This window comes from Heloderma suspectum, chromosome 4, assembly GCF_057233095.1.
Source record: "Heloderma suspectum isolate Gila_16-S chromosome 4, 16-S_ref, whole genome shotgun sequence".
NCBI lineage: Eukaryota > Metazoa > Chordata > Lepidosauria > Squamata > Helodermatidae > Heloderma > Heloderma suspectum.
Window position 1 is genome coordinate 40,588,972 of NC_139461.1, and position 15,409 is coordinate 40,604,380.

Below are 15,409 nucleotides of genomic sequence, written 5' to 3' on the forward strand. Positions count from 1 at the left end.
ATTCTTGTAAGACAACAGTTTTATATGCCTCTGAAAAACATGTAATGCTCTCAGACCATTGTCTTATGAATGTGAAATTAATACAAGAGGAACTCTACAAAGGTGAGTAGAGTGATTTTCATTACTCTGTCCTGATATTTAGTAGATGCATAAAATAAGTGTGCAGATTTGTCACACATGACTATTATGTGAGTACATGCACTGAGATGCCACAATAGCACTTCCCAGCAGGTGTATTAGTAACAGAATAGAGACATAAAAATGGTCACTTTCATGTTTTCCCCATACTGAAGTCTTTTCTATGTACTAAATTTATATGGGAGCATCCAACACTGCCAGTCTGCTTACACTAATGACGTACTGCTAGCGTGAGCCACCTCTAGTGGTACAGCAATAGCATAAGCTGGCATGCCAGATTTCCTCAGAACACTCGTTGTGCCAGTTTATGCTATTGGTGTACCACCAGAGGTCACTTACGCTAGTGGTATGTTAATCATGTAAGAGGACCCGCAGTGTTGGATACTGCCCAGCATGTTCAAAGTATCCCAAAGACAGACTAATTTAAACTGCAATTAAAATCAAGTGACATGTTTTAAGTGAATGTCTTTACAGCCTACAATGGATGAAGCATCCCTGTTTTGTTCCATTTTCCCTCAAGATGAAACTAAGAGTCAGTTATGATGCTGTGATTCACATATGTCCCAGACTGAAGCTAGTAACAATTCTAGTGACTGGTTTGAATTTTGCATATAAAGCAGTTTGGGACCCATGTAGGTCAAACTATATTTAAGACTGTAGCACATGTAAGCAACTCTATCATTCCTTCAATTTCTTCTCGTGTGAAAATCTAGACCAGCCTTCTCCAACATGATGCTTTCCAGATGTTTTGGACTACAACTCCCAGAATTTCTAGTCATGAGCTATGCTGGTTTGGGCTGAACATTTGGAGGGCATCAGGTTGGGAAAGGCTGGTCTAGACCAAGTCCCACTGAAATGTATGTAGGTCAGACAACAAGGGCTCAATTCAGACATGATTTCTTGTTAAAAGAATAAGTAGAGATGAGTCTCCCCTTCATTCGCATGCAAAAGGACTCCTCCTTTTAGATGCTTCTGCTTCTAGCTAATGGCATAGAGTAGTTTGGGATCCTGGTTCATGGGCACACTACAGTTTGAGCGAACCACAGTTTGCAACGTTAGGACAAACAAACAAACTAGCTCCCTATCAATTACAAGTAGAAGGTTCCACTCTCCCTTTGCATGTGAAGGAAGGTTATGAGGGAGTCCCTGAGCCAGAGGCTCCATGCTGCTTGGTTCCTGAACCTACACACCGTGTTTTGAAAGATTGCCTGAATGTAGCCATTGTCTATACAAGGATTACATAGTTTTATGTTTGTTTTTTTCCTTTTCACAAATGCAGAAGGTTTGTCCATAGTAGGATTAGCATGGCTTTATAAAATCAGTCACTAAATGCTAAGAATTCAGTTCTGAAACACAAAATGGGTATTTTAAAACTAACCTTGCATGTTTTTCTTGTTTGCAAATAGTAGCTGTACAGTGACTATAACACAGCATATAGTCTACAAAGAACCCCAAATCAATATAATAATTCATTGTGTTTTGCAGTAGGAGTAGCGATATGATATATATGTGAATGCATTAATACTTAAGAGATTCTTCAAAAACAGCAGGGAGTTAATTGATCCCCCAATCAGATTTTCACTATGTGATATTCACAATAAGTGCCTATATGCATGATTAATATTCAAACTCCCCCCGCTCCCAAAAAACTTTACATTAACATTTGGGGGATTTTTTGCTACCTTAAGCCAAATTCCACTGAATCTCAGAGTACTGAAATGTCTCAAAATGAAAGCATGTGTGTGGCGTCACAAGGAAGATACTTAAGTCTGCTTCTCTAGTTCAGTTTTTGTTTGAAAAACCCCATGGGACATATTTACTTCCAATACTTAACCTTAGTTGGGCAAAAAAGGACACCAATGGCAAAAATCAATATATTTCCTGGGATGTTCTATATCCTGGTAGTTTTTTTTTTGTATACAGAAAGAAACCATAAATTGTAAATGCTGAAATTTGAGGACATTGTTTACTACTATGCAGGTGACAATGTCCTACGAGGACTACGTTGTAGGTCTATATCTGTATAAACCCTGCAACAAAAAGGGCACCCAGGATAGGATTTCATCAATATCACAATACTGGATTAAACTTGCATACTGAATAAATAGAAGGGGTTCTCCCTGATTCAGTCAATAATAGGCTATTGATAAATATGCCTCAACAGGACAAGATTCCATATGCTTAAAAAACATAAGGTAAATGCAAGAAACTTGAAGAGGGGGATATTTTAAAATGTGCCAAGATTCTAGGGAACAATTTAAAAAAGAAAGGAAGAAACCCACACCCATTTTCACAAAGCACTTCAAGAACTGTGGTAAAAAATTGTCATAGATAAAACCTTATGAAGGACATCAGAGAACCCACAAGTATTTATGGAATGAACCACAAGCTGTATACAGAAGTTAACAAATGTCTCATTACAACTAGGATACGGTTCTCTCAGTAACAGAAGCATAGCCTCCACATTATATTCAACTTAAAATTCCACCTTAATTAAAAGAAAGAGAATAATCTGTTTTAAATATTACTGGAAAATACTTTCCAAAGAAACAAAACATTTGTTGAAACCAAATACAGCGTAAATTATATTTACTCACAAACCATTAATAAAAAAGGGTAACAGTAAGCTTTCTGAAGCTTTTCTGAATTTTACATTAACACTGTTTACCACAACCAAGGCTTTTATATGTCAATTTTAAACATATATGGCAGCAAAGTATCCTTGAAATGACTGTTCAAAAACACAGTTTGGAAATCAGCAGGAATAGCCCTGGGGACAGACAATAAAACATTTTGTAGAAAGTCAACTATTTGCCTAACTGGTATTTTATTAAAATGAGAAAACAACTGCATGCTCAAGGACCAAATGTAAAGTAATCCCACTGTAGGTAAAATGGATGCCAGGGTATTTTACTGCTGCGGTCCAAACAGGAACATTTATCTGAGGGTAGACTACATTAAAGCCAGCCACACTGAGAAATGCATGCCAGGCTTCCTGAAGCTTGACATATTGAAGAAAAGACCTGAAATTATGATGCGGCCAAGATAATTTGAAGAGTGATAGAAATATTGCCATTCCAAATGCTGCTGACTAACCCCTACATATATATCAAAGAGTCTGGAAAATTTGCCTGAGGTGAAGGAAAAGATGCCCCCTACCCAAGCCTTGGAATTGGCCAACTGGATTGGCAGTTAACACTGGTGGGCAACTGAGGACAGCAAGGTAGGTTAAGAGGTGTGGCGCAAGCAATGTGAGACATACAGTTAAGAACATAAGAACGTAAAAAGAGCCATGCTGGATCAGACCAAGGATCCATCTAGTCCAGCATTCTATTCACATAATGGCCAACCAGCTGCCAGCAGGAAACCCACAAGCAGGACATGAGTGCAACACCACCGTCCCGCCCATGTTCCCCAGCAACTGGTGGGGAACAGTATAGGCCTACTGCCTCTGAAGATACTTGAGGAAGCATATAGCCTTCAGGACCGGTAGCACTGATGGCCTTATCCTCCATGAATGTATCCAATCATTTTTAAAGCCTTTGAAAGTGGTAGCCATCACTACACCTTGTGGAAGTGAATTCCATAGCTTATGCATTGTGTGAAGAAGTAGTTCCTTTTATTTGTCCTGAATCTCCCATCAATCAGCCTCATGGGATGATCCCAGGTTCTAGTACTGTGAGAGAGATTTTTTTTCCCCCTATCCATTTTATACACACCATGCATAATTTTGTACACCTCTATCATCTCTCCCCTTACTTTCTTCTGTCCTCCAAAACCTTGCTGCTACTCATTAACCTCCCCTAGCATCTGCCACCTAAGGCAGTCACCTCATTCTATCACCACGGTAGAGAAGACTGTGACCATGTGGCCTATGTGCCTGTTCAGTCTGCTGTCCAAGTGCTAACTGAGGATGGGCAACTTCAAGGCCCCAATTGTTCTCCCTTTTTATAGTTCTCTCTCTTTAAATGAGACTTGGACTGGATAGCCCTTCAAACAGAGGACTGTCCTCTGTAACATGTATGGTCACCTTACCACTGAGAATTGTGCCAGAGCCCTGTAATAATGAGCTTCCCATAAGTGTTTTGATGGGAATACATTCCATGACCGCCAAGTGTGATTTAAAATGAGGTGAACATGGCAGGTCAATATACTTAGATGCTGGGAAAACCCACTCTATTTTAAGACAGGGTGTAATAACTGCTCTGACATTCAAATAAGGAAACACAGTGGGATACTCTGCTATGGTTTCAGCCCTGTTGAAGTTACACTAACAGTTAAGCTGAGAAACTGATTTCCTAAGGACAGCTCCCATATTCTTTCAGGTAACATCATGAAGGAAATGGTATACCTTTAAGTTAAAGAATAGGCAGATGGAGGCCAGGCCAACTCTGCCCCCCAGTATATTCCTTGCTCCCAAGGATACCCCAAACATACATGATGGTATTCACCTTGACCACATTCTCTCAAACTGAGACTCAAGGAAAGGCTCTTGACTTCCCTCAGGCATTATATATTGGGGTGCTGTTGAAGATTGTTAAGAAACTTCAGTCGGTCCAAAATACTGCAGCTGGATCACTGGACATATAGAATGTATTTTACAAGTCCTAAAAGAGTTACACTGGCTCCCATTCTGTTTCTGAGCATAATTCAAGGTGCTGGTTTTAACTGTCAAAACCCCCAATGGCTCAGGACTTGAAGGATCACATTTTCTCACATAAACCTGACCAAGTAAGATTTTCCTCAGAAGTTCTTCTCTAAGTTCTATTGATTTTTGGAAGTAGGGTGAGTGTGAACTGGACTAGAGCCTTTTCTTTTTACAGTACTCCAACTCTGGCCTGCTCTCCTCAGAGAGGTTTGCCTAGTCACAGCCTGAGGTCTTTTTGGCACCAATGTGAAGAACTTTTTATTTGCCCAAGCCTTTAAGATCTGTGACCTGTTATTGTTAATCTCCACTGTTACTAGATAAATGTTATTTTAGTTTTATTTTTTTGTAAACTGCTCTGAAAGTACTTTTGGGGACCAAAGAATGTTATACTAAATGTTCTAAACAAGCAAACAAACACCTAAGAAAAGGCTCTGCCAAAACCTGTTGCAGTTAGTAATGCTTTTCCTGTGTCTTGGCTCCCACACAAGGGAAGCCAGTGGGTGGAGCCATTGTTGCTGGCCCTTCAGCTCTTCCTCCTATGAAATTAATGCAATAGTTGCAAAGCACAGCTGTGATTGCTGTATCAAAATGAGACTGGTTAACTGTGTGATTTAATGGACCATAACTATTTACATAAAGCCGTCTAGTTTGCCTTTCTTTACAGGGAGGTTCTAGGATAATGCAGGCATGACCTTTGAGCTGCTTCACAAATTACACCTTTCCTATATGGAGATCATCTCTACATAGGAAAAAACACTTTTTCTGCACTGTATGAAGGGCAGCATGAGTACATAATACTGCTTGATTGGTGCACTTGTAATGCTAAACATACTCACTCTTACTTTCATACATTTAGATACATACTATTTTTCCTACACTGAGAGTATCACAGTGTTGAAAAATGTGATGAGAAAAACTGTCCTTAGCAAAGACACAGATTTAACTATAAAACACTTAATCTTAGGTCCATTGATAAACAAGGTTACACCCTCAAATAATGACTGTGGACAAACCCTGCTTAATCCAAAGTGGAATGCATCGACATAAGGCCTTATTGTTACAGTGGCCCAGTTTCCACAATTGCGGGGTGGTTAATAAGCCAGAGTGGCTTGTTAACCACCCTGCATGCACCAAACAGAATTCCATAATTACCCTTGCTGGTGCGGCTTGTTGTGACATCTGAACCCAGCGAGGGTGGTTGGTTGGGGTGGTTAACGAACCACCCAACAACCCTAAAACAGGCCATAGGTTCTGGGTGGTTTGTTAGCCACCCCAACCAACCACACTCACTGGGTTCAGACATCACAACAAGCCATGCTGGTGAGGGGTAATTATGTAAATTTGGCAGACAGGAACTTGGCACGCACAGGGTAGTTAACAAGCCACTGTGGCTTATTAACCACCCTGCAATCTCACAAACCAGGCCAGTATGTATTCTTAAAGAGAATTAAGAACCACCATTGGACCAAGAAGATGGACTGAGGCCTGCATGGCAATTCCTGCTTACCTAATATGCTCAATATGCACAATATGCATCTGTACATCAATGTACAGACTCCCCCGCCCTTTCTAGTGTTTGATCACACAGAATACAGCGTATTAACACAACTTTACAGCTCTCTTAGTCAATGAAATACAAGAAGCTGTGCATCTAAAGGCGTTTGCAAATTGTCACACGCATAGCCCCCTCCTTTTTTGCTCCCTAGGGTCCCTTTCTCAAACACATTAAAGTATACTGGGGGTAAATGTGGCTCTGGTGCTCTGATGTTTATTATCTTCTTATGTGCTAGCTGACTGAAAAAACATTCTATTCTTTCATTCCATCTAATCTTTAATTTCTTGAGAAGTTTGCACAATTGCTTTCTTAATGTGCTTGCACCCTCAAGAAAAACATTCCTGACTTTTATGGGCCTGTTGGTAAGTCAGACCGATGACACTAACTCATACATCATATTTGTCTGCATATCTGGATATGGAACTGAGAGATGAGCCCACCTTTAAAGTGCGTCTTCTCTTCCCTCTTCTCTAGTAGAAACTGGAAAGTTGCAAAGAGCCTACACCATTCTAGGCATTCCAGTGCTTGACTGAAAGTAAAACCTGTCATTTTCAAAGCTGTAAAATGTTTTACTGCTGGGAAAGGATTTTGATGTTTGTAACTTACTTCTATTGAAGTGTACTTTAAAAAAAATATTGCCACATCTGAGAAACAGACCAACAGGAAGCATAAGACACTTGTTCATCTGTATTTCTGTGACTTTTCTCACTCGGTATTATTTGCAACTATACTTTCATGTTTCTCAGCAGTGCCAACTCTACTAAGGATCATATATTATTTTTATCATGTTGATTACATATGTTCTCCAGTTTTGCTGCCTACATATGATTAGTGTGGTTTGCACTAAGTCAGTGACACAATCCAGAGCATGACATTCACACAAAAAATGTGTTTACTGTGAAACTTTGCCTTAGAAGTTTGCTTTCTTTCACAGCTTTGATCCACATGACATCAACAGTCCAGAATTTTGAATGTCTGCTAACCATTTAACATTATGAAAATCACTTTCACACTATGCAGCTACTGAGAGAGATAGTATTTGCAAAAAAGATTCCTTTCCCTAACTGAATTTTTCCAGGGTGGGGGCAGCCTTTCAGATCATGTTCTTAGTGGTGCAATAGCCTGAATGATATTTAATTTATTGCTCACCAATGCTTTGTGGACTTTTGAAGTCTCAGACCTAATATTAAGGCATTTACGGAAAAAAAGTCAGTAGCCAGTATTAAAAAAAGAGAGAGGAAAATTCTGAATATTTTCATCAGAATCCAAGTTTTACTGATCAATTTTAGACGAGCCCTTTTAGGTGACTTCAAACTGTGTGGGTGGTGAAGAGATCAGGATCTGCCCTGCCACCCATCATGGTATGCTAGTCCTTCACATGTTCAACTTAATGTTTGCCAATGGGCCTATATTCATAGACCCCAATGTGTATGGTTCACACTACATGATTTGTATGTCTTAATTCTGTGGTGTACGGATTGTGCAGATGTGCCTACATACACCACTATGTGTGTAGGCCCCATGTAAATATTGTTGAATCTGTCAACTACGGATGTATGAATCAGTCTATATCCAGTTCATGTCAGTTTCACAGGTACTCCATCATACGTCCCTTCTGTCCAATTTTTGCATCATTTTGTGATTTCTTAAAAACACACAAAAATTAGTATTTTACATATGCAACCTTTTCGTTAACATATACATTTTTGTATGTATCGTTTCCTAATATGCACATTTAGGGTAACTTACTCTAATAGATGCATTTTTGTATGCAATGTTTGAGCCAAGAACTGCACTGCAAAATTTGCAGAAGTGCAGAATCTGACATGTTAGTCCAGGTAATGTGAATTAAGTTAGTTCACTTAAAAATGCAGATCAAACAAAATTCTCCAGCATCCCTAATGCCAACTCCAGGCAGGGAGAAACCAATGAAACCTGGTCCATCACCCATGCCTACCATATCAATGGCTTCATGGGATTTTCTTCTTTAGCAGAATAATTTCTTATTTCAATTTTTTTTTAAAAAAAGATACTTACTGATAAACGTCTTTCCTCAGCACAACTCTACTAAGAGGATTGTCAGCTTGAGGAGCCATCGACACAGAACCAATTTTAAGAACCAAAGTATCTTCCTTATTTGTCTTATTATCTGCAGTTAAAATGGAAACAAGCAACATCTGGGTTATATATTTGCATATGTACAGAAACAGATACGTTAATTAAGGTACTGCCAATACACAAGTATCAGTGAGGTCACTTACGAGCGGAGGAATGTTACTTGTGCAAGGAATGCAAATAAAATAATTAAGACCTCACAAAAGAAAGTAATATACTACCTGTTGGCTCCAATCCAAATTGAAAACGGCTTTCCCAACACATACACAAACAACCAGTGTGGTTACTGCCACACAAACAAGTTACCAGGCCATATATTAAAGAGAAAGAAGTCAAGGAGCTTGTTTATAAGAACAATGACATACATCTGGGTTGTTGTTTCTTCTGCTGAGATTAAAAAATCCCTACATTCCTTAATCATTTTTTGTTATGGAAATAGTTTCTGCTTTGTTGAGTAGATCCATGTAATACAGAGAAGGTATATACATATTTAAATATATCATATATAGTTTGGCCCTTAGGCTTGATATCCATGTTATTCAATGTGGGAACTAATGCAACATCCATCCTTCCTAACACCAAGGTAGTATGACAATGACAGGGTTTGCATGATCAGGGAGGGAGAATACCACTATGGCTTATGTCCCCGGCCACGCGTGCTGGGTTTTTCTTTTTTTTTCTTTTTTGCATAATGACTCTTTCCAGCGCAGCTTGCCATGTCATGCAAACTTGGCAAGGGTGGCTTGTTGCCATGGTCAGCAAACCACCCAGAACCCATGGAGTGTTTTAGGGTTCTGGGGTGGATTATTAACCACAGCAACAAGCCTCCCTTGCTGGGTTCACATAACACTTAATAAGCCACAATGGAAATAAGCCACCATGGCCCTTTTTCCCCCTCTGTGATGGTGCGAACAGGCCCAATGGCTTGTATCCTAATGCCCAGTTGACAGGAGCATTTCCTCGGGAGAGTTCTGTACATGGGATGGTCCCGGTGGAGGAAGAAGGAGGGAAGACTATTTTCACAAATTCTGCCTCTTCCATGCAGCCACTTTCTGGGTTTGGGGAGTCTCTGGAACAGTGTGAGGGGTAGCAGAGGGGGCTACAGAGGGGAAGGAAAATCAGGGGAGTTCCTTCCATGGACAGACTCTGCTGGATTGAGATCCCTTCCACAGGCAGAAGAATCTCTTCTGTTCACAAAAAGAACTCAGGATTTAACCCAATCTATTTCACCAGAGAGCAAATATGCATGGTTAGTACTGACTAGTGCAATGCCTGTAATTATGATAGGTGCAGTGTTTGGAAGACCTGTATATTACACTGAGTGGTGTGTGCGTGTGTGTGTAGCGGGGTCAATAATTCTCTGTGCCTCATTGTGTAGGCCACACATTTATGTGAAAGTAAAGGGATGCACTTAGGATCAAATTGAAGCCATGGCTAGTCATAAGTAATTTATGTTCCATTGATTTCAATGGGTCTTCTCCAAGTATGACTCAGTCTGGATCCAACCCAATGTCTGGAGTGAGAAACAGGTTTTTTGCCTCATTTAAACTGTGTCCCAGAGTACGGCCTACTTACTTTCTCCCCACAGAACCAAATGGGTGCTCCTGAGAAAGAAGCAACCAAGTCCATTTCTGCACAGACATACCGTGTTTCATAGTCACACTAGAGTGTGGCTGTTGGGGGAATGGGACAAAATGTTGGGAACTGACATATGTGAGCTTACTAATTAACTAATAAGTTTAAAACTTAAAAAAAGATTTTAACAGTGTTAGCTGCACTGGAATGAAAGAGATGATGCACTTCCTACACCATCACCACCATTAAGAAATAACGTATCTACTAAAATATAAATAAGTGATACTGTGAAGAAATAAAGAACTGAACATGTATTTCAGTACAGAAATCTGCATTTTATATTCTTTCTGCCTGTGAAGGATTTTGATATTTTAGAAGGTGACAGTGACATCTGATATATACATGCAGGCAGGGCTAGTGTTCATCCTCGAGCCTATGCTTTGAGGATGTACGTAAGCTTTCAATCCCCTTTCCCCATCTGTGGCCACCCAGTGAGATATCCCAGACAACTTGTTTTGAAAGCTAAGCTTTCAGCTACAGATGCTAAGAGTGTGGTGAGTGCTAAGTACTTTACTAAATAACACATTGCTTGATGTGGAAAGAACAAGCAAACTTCACATGCAGCTCAGAAGAATCATGTAAATAAATAAATATATATGTAAACTGGCTTCTGCACACCAGAGAGATGCATCAAGGATGAATCAGACAACCAAATTGAAGCCATGATCAACAATATGGACCCACAGCTTTAATGTATAAACCATGGTGGGGATCAGATAATTCTATCAAATACTTATATAATACCACAAAAATGATTAGATTTTAAAAACTGCACAAAAGATATAGAATGGTAAACTACTTGGGAAAGTAAGAATGGTTTGCTTAAAGGGGTGGCTATGTGGAAAATTAAAAGAACAAAACATCTGTACCTTAACGGGGAAGTAAAGACAGTCAATCGTTTCAATTACAAATACTGTAGTAGATGTTTTAAACCAGCCTCAAAACCTTTATTTTTAAAACACTACAAGGTATTTATACTATCAATTTTACATTTTTAAATTATCAAACCTAGTTCCTTGCTTCTTGCTAGTGCTTATTTAACTCCTTTGGCTTTTGTGGATGTTCCTATGCAGGAAAGATGTTAAATGTGCTTTAAAATCATTTCTGTTGAGTTTTGATGGTAAATCCAACATGCTGGAAACTTGATGCTTTCTCTAATTCATATCTAGACTTTTAAAGAAAGTCTGTTGAATAAATGTCACTCTAAGCATCTTATTGTAAGCATGCTTTCACCTATGGCCAAACAGAGCATCATTCAGCACCACCAAAATAGTATACTACTATAGATAGTGCAGGAACACATTTCAAAATTTTCTTTGATAGAACAGCCAAGCACTGAACAAAATATCACACAAATATGCATGTAATTAATGCCCAATGGTCCTCTGCCTAGTGCAAAACAGCTTCAAATAGGAAGGCAGAATTTGAAGCAGGAAAGTAGAGGGGAGAGAAGGGATGCTTAACCCTTTTTCCCAGCCACCTCTTCTCTCAAAAATGTTCCTTAGAGCTTCACCCATTGCTCGCAGGATTCAAAATATGTTTTTGCCTCTTCACACATGCATTTGGAACTGTACTGGGGGGAGGGGAAGAAATGGGTTGGGGAGATGTGCATGATGTGGAGCATAACAGCTCCTCTGAGAAAGCTATCAGGAGTAAACAAGAAGAAACCTGGAGATGGTGGTGAAGATGCAGCTATATGTATTTCATGACTGGAAAGGCAGACAAGATTATTTTTGGTCTGCTAAAGGATTATTTCCCCTAAAATTCACAAATTCCTAATCCCGTTAAACCTGTTAAGATTGCTCCTTCAGATATTTAGTCTAGAAAGCACCTCCTTCATTGAAGACAGTATCCAAGAAAAAAATATGTTTGTATGCATATATTTGAAAACAACAATACCTGCTCTATTATGCTGCACATCTTCCATTTTTGGAAAGAAGATTCTGATTACCCCTGTATTGATATAAATAAGTGGCAAGTTGCGAGATGTGAGAATATGGGTCCTCATAGGTTGGCCTGGTGATTTTCTTTTCTCCTTTTGGCTCCTTGGGAGTTTTGCTTGAAAAATACTTGCAATTGCATTGAGAAAAGGAAAGCAGAGGACAACATCAAATGCTTGAGCTGAAAGAAGGATCTCATGAAGGAAATGAGGAGAACCATCAGAGAAACTTTCAGATAATTTATGAACAATTCTTCGCTCATTCCTTGATATCAATTTGTGACGGACATTTTTTGTGACTGCCTTTGTGTAAGTCAGTGAAAGAAAGCCATGCTGTTGATGAGAACCATCCAAGAGTTTTGCAGTTGCCTGTGCAAAGAAATAGAGATGATCAGAAATAAGCAATTTCTTGTGCTGCATAACAATTATGAGGACTTTGGTCAATTAACCATTTGATTTGTATTCTCTCTCCTCCCCCAACCCCAGTTCTCCACTTTCCGGGATATCAAAATAAAAGGTTTCTGTGAACACGTGGTAAATGATACCATGGTTCTTTATCAGATTTGATTTTTCAGACAACTGATATTTAGCTTCAGATCTAGAGTATGCTAATTTAAGACAGTGTTCTGGTTCAGGGAACAAGAGGATGAGCCATCTTTGGGCTTGTGTGCTCCCAGCTCCTCATCTGTATACAAGGTAAGATGATTGAAGTTTCCAGCTTGGCTTTAAATAAACTGCAGTTTCACACTACATCCAAACTGAGAAAACTATGGTTTATTCTAACTGTGGTGAGTTATCAAAGCAGGATTTGAAACCACAGTTTGATCTTGGTTTGTTAACTAATCAGTAGAATCAACCACAGTTTCCCAAGTTTGACTGTAAAGGCCAACTACAGTTTATTCAAAACCAACAGTGGGAGCTTCAAACTCCTCCCCTTGTATGCAAAGTAGGTGAAGGCTCAAGTGCAGTTCATTCGCATAACACTCAGCCATGGTTTTGGGTTATGTTTGAACCAGGCCAGCCTGGTTCAAACATAACAATCCCAAATGCACTACTATAAGCAAACAGTACTGGATCAGAATGGGCATTTTTGTCTGGCTGAAGGGGGCAACTATCTTCAAAATTTGATTTAGTAGCTAAATAGTTGAACTATTACAATTAGTAGTTTTAAAAGCCAAATTCAAGAACTGCATTAATTTTGGTAGGAAACATAGTAATCACTGGAGGTGGCAGTGGATGGGGATATGTCAGTTGACTTCTACTTGATGCATACTGGACCCCAGTACAATCCAAATCCCACTGAAGTCAATAGAATAATCCTCGCTGAACTGAACCTACTGGGCCCAATCTGATGTTTTGTAGGAGCTCTGACTTACACATAGAGTGCCTGTTCAGATGTCATGACAGCTATGGATTATTTGAGGTTTGTCTAACCCTCAAACAATCCCTGCTGTCTGGGTTCACTCAACGGGACAAGTCACAGCAAGCTGGGCACCCATGAACACCATGGAAAAATGGTGCCTGTGGTCACCTGGCACAAAGCCATAGCTCCCATGGATAAATTGAAACACAGCAGGCTGTTGTGTTGTGTGAACTGGGCCAAAGAGTTTCTGTCCCTGTGAATTTCTCTGTTCATTTCAATTAGAGCAACAACTCCACTCATACTATAAAAATGAGAGCACAGAACTTCCTCTGACTGTGAAATTAATGGCTAACTCCTTGCCTATACATAGCTTGATTATTTAGTTATACCTAAAATTCATGTCTTACATAAACAGAACAATTATTTTTAAATGCTTAAAGTTGACGATGATAGTACTTCAGCAAATTGTAATGTATTAGTAAATTAGCTTAATTTGTGTTAGAATGAAATAACTGGGATAAGTAGCAGCAATAATTTTATGTACTTATTCCTGATAGAAAAATAAATCAAGTAGAGCAGAACTTCCAGAAACATTAAAAAAAATTAAACCTACTTGATTGTATTCCTTAATTGCCACTGAGTCTGTTCACTCACTCCTTTCTCTGTAGAAAAAGTCTCAACTTGGTATGAATCTCAAGTTCTCTCTCCCTTTTCTCTCAGATCAGAGAGAAAGTAACACAGAAATACTGTGTTTCCCTTACCACCTGATCTATCTGCTGAATGAAAGGAGATTTTCAGCTGAGTGATCAGGGAGATGCTGCAGTCAAATAAACACAGTATACAGTCACCAGATACACTGGTGACTTTCTCCCTGCCTTGAGGGAGAGGAGTGTGTTCGCACCAGAGACAGACCAAGTTGAGATGTCTCCAGGAAAGTAACAACTTTAATTTTGATTTAAAACAGCAACAAATGTAACAATTGTATGATGTCCATCTTAAACCCCCAAACATAAATTATATGTTCTAATCTGGGCCCTTTTAGATACAGAGGCCATTTTAGATACATTTGTTCATTTGAAAATATCCTGAAGCCATAGTAGGGTAAAATCTTCATTCAAACCTACTTAAATGTCACAAAATAATGAGCAAGCTTTCAAGCACTCCAAAACTGTTCCACAGGCTGGATGTTGTTCAAAATGGGGAGACAAAACCTGGTCATTTTGCTGGAGACCAAAAGCTGCAGTTTGTAACAGTCTTAAGCTGAAATGCAAGTGATCTTAGACAGACTGTGGAGCATTCCAAAATCAGAATGCTCTGTTCCTTCCTATTCCTTGTCAGCTCTTGCTGACTGGACAGAAATCAAGAGGGAAGCGGGGCTTACAGTATTTTTCTTCTGTCCATGAATGGAAGAAAACTCATTCTTTCCCACTGATGACAATGGGAGGGAAAGATTTAGATGTACTCCTGAGCATGCCTAAATGTTTCCTGGGAACGGGAGTATGGTCAGGAACTTGGAGGGCTTAGGATTCCTCAAATCATCAGCCACTCCTCCTCTGCCCATTGGCATGCCCCGCAAATGAAGTTCTCTGGTGTTGTAGAGGGAAACCTCCGCCAAAATGTGGGCTCCAATGTTGGGAAAACCCTTCTGAGGTTGGAGGGGTTTTTTTCCAGCACAATCCTGTGGCCTCTAGGCTGCTGTTTAGGGACCATATGATTGCTCTCTAAATTAAATTAGCCTTTGCTAGGTGAAAAACAGATTACAAGATGATTCACAGGCTTCTGGGACAACAACACAATAGTTGCTGTTTCCCCACTTAAAAGTAAGGTCTAGCAAGTCACTCAAATCTGTTTCCAGCTCTGATCAGAACATGCAGGTCTCTTGTGAGGCGGGTAACAGAAATAAAGAGAAACTCAGCAGTCTTTATATTAGCAAAGCTGAAGATACATTTTAAGTGGTTCTAATCCCCATACCCCACCTTTGTGGTGGGGGGGCCTTAACCCATCAAGCCTGAAGAC

At 39.6% G+C, this 15,409-nt stretch overlaps 1 protein-coding gene across 13 annotated transcripts in view; it reads right to left on the bottom strand.

Annotated features, from left to right (window-relative positions):
• VPS13B (vacuolar protein sorting 13 homolog B) overlaps positions 1-15,409 on the bottom strand; it is a 623,510-nt gene that overhangs the window by 280,698 nt on the left and 327,403 nt on the right. For all 13 annotated transcript variants that reach the window (XM_084849024.1, XM_084849023.1, XM_084849026.1 and 10 more), the window contains 2 exons: positions 11,991-12,399; positions 8,379-8,490 (listed from right to left, as the gene is read on the bottom strand). In XM_084849024.1, the coding sequence (XP_084705150.1) occupies positions 8,379-8,490; positions 11,991-12,399 (521 nt within the window). The remainder of the gene's footprint in view (positions 1-8,378; positions 8,491-11,990; positions 12,400-15,409) is intronic.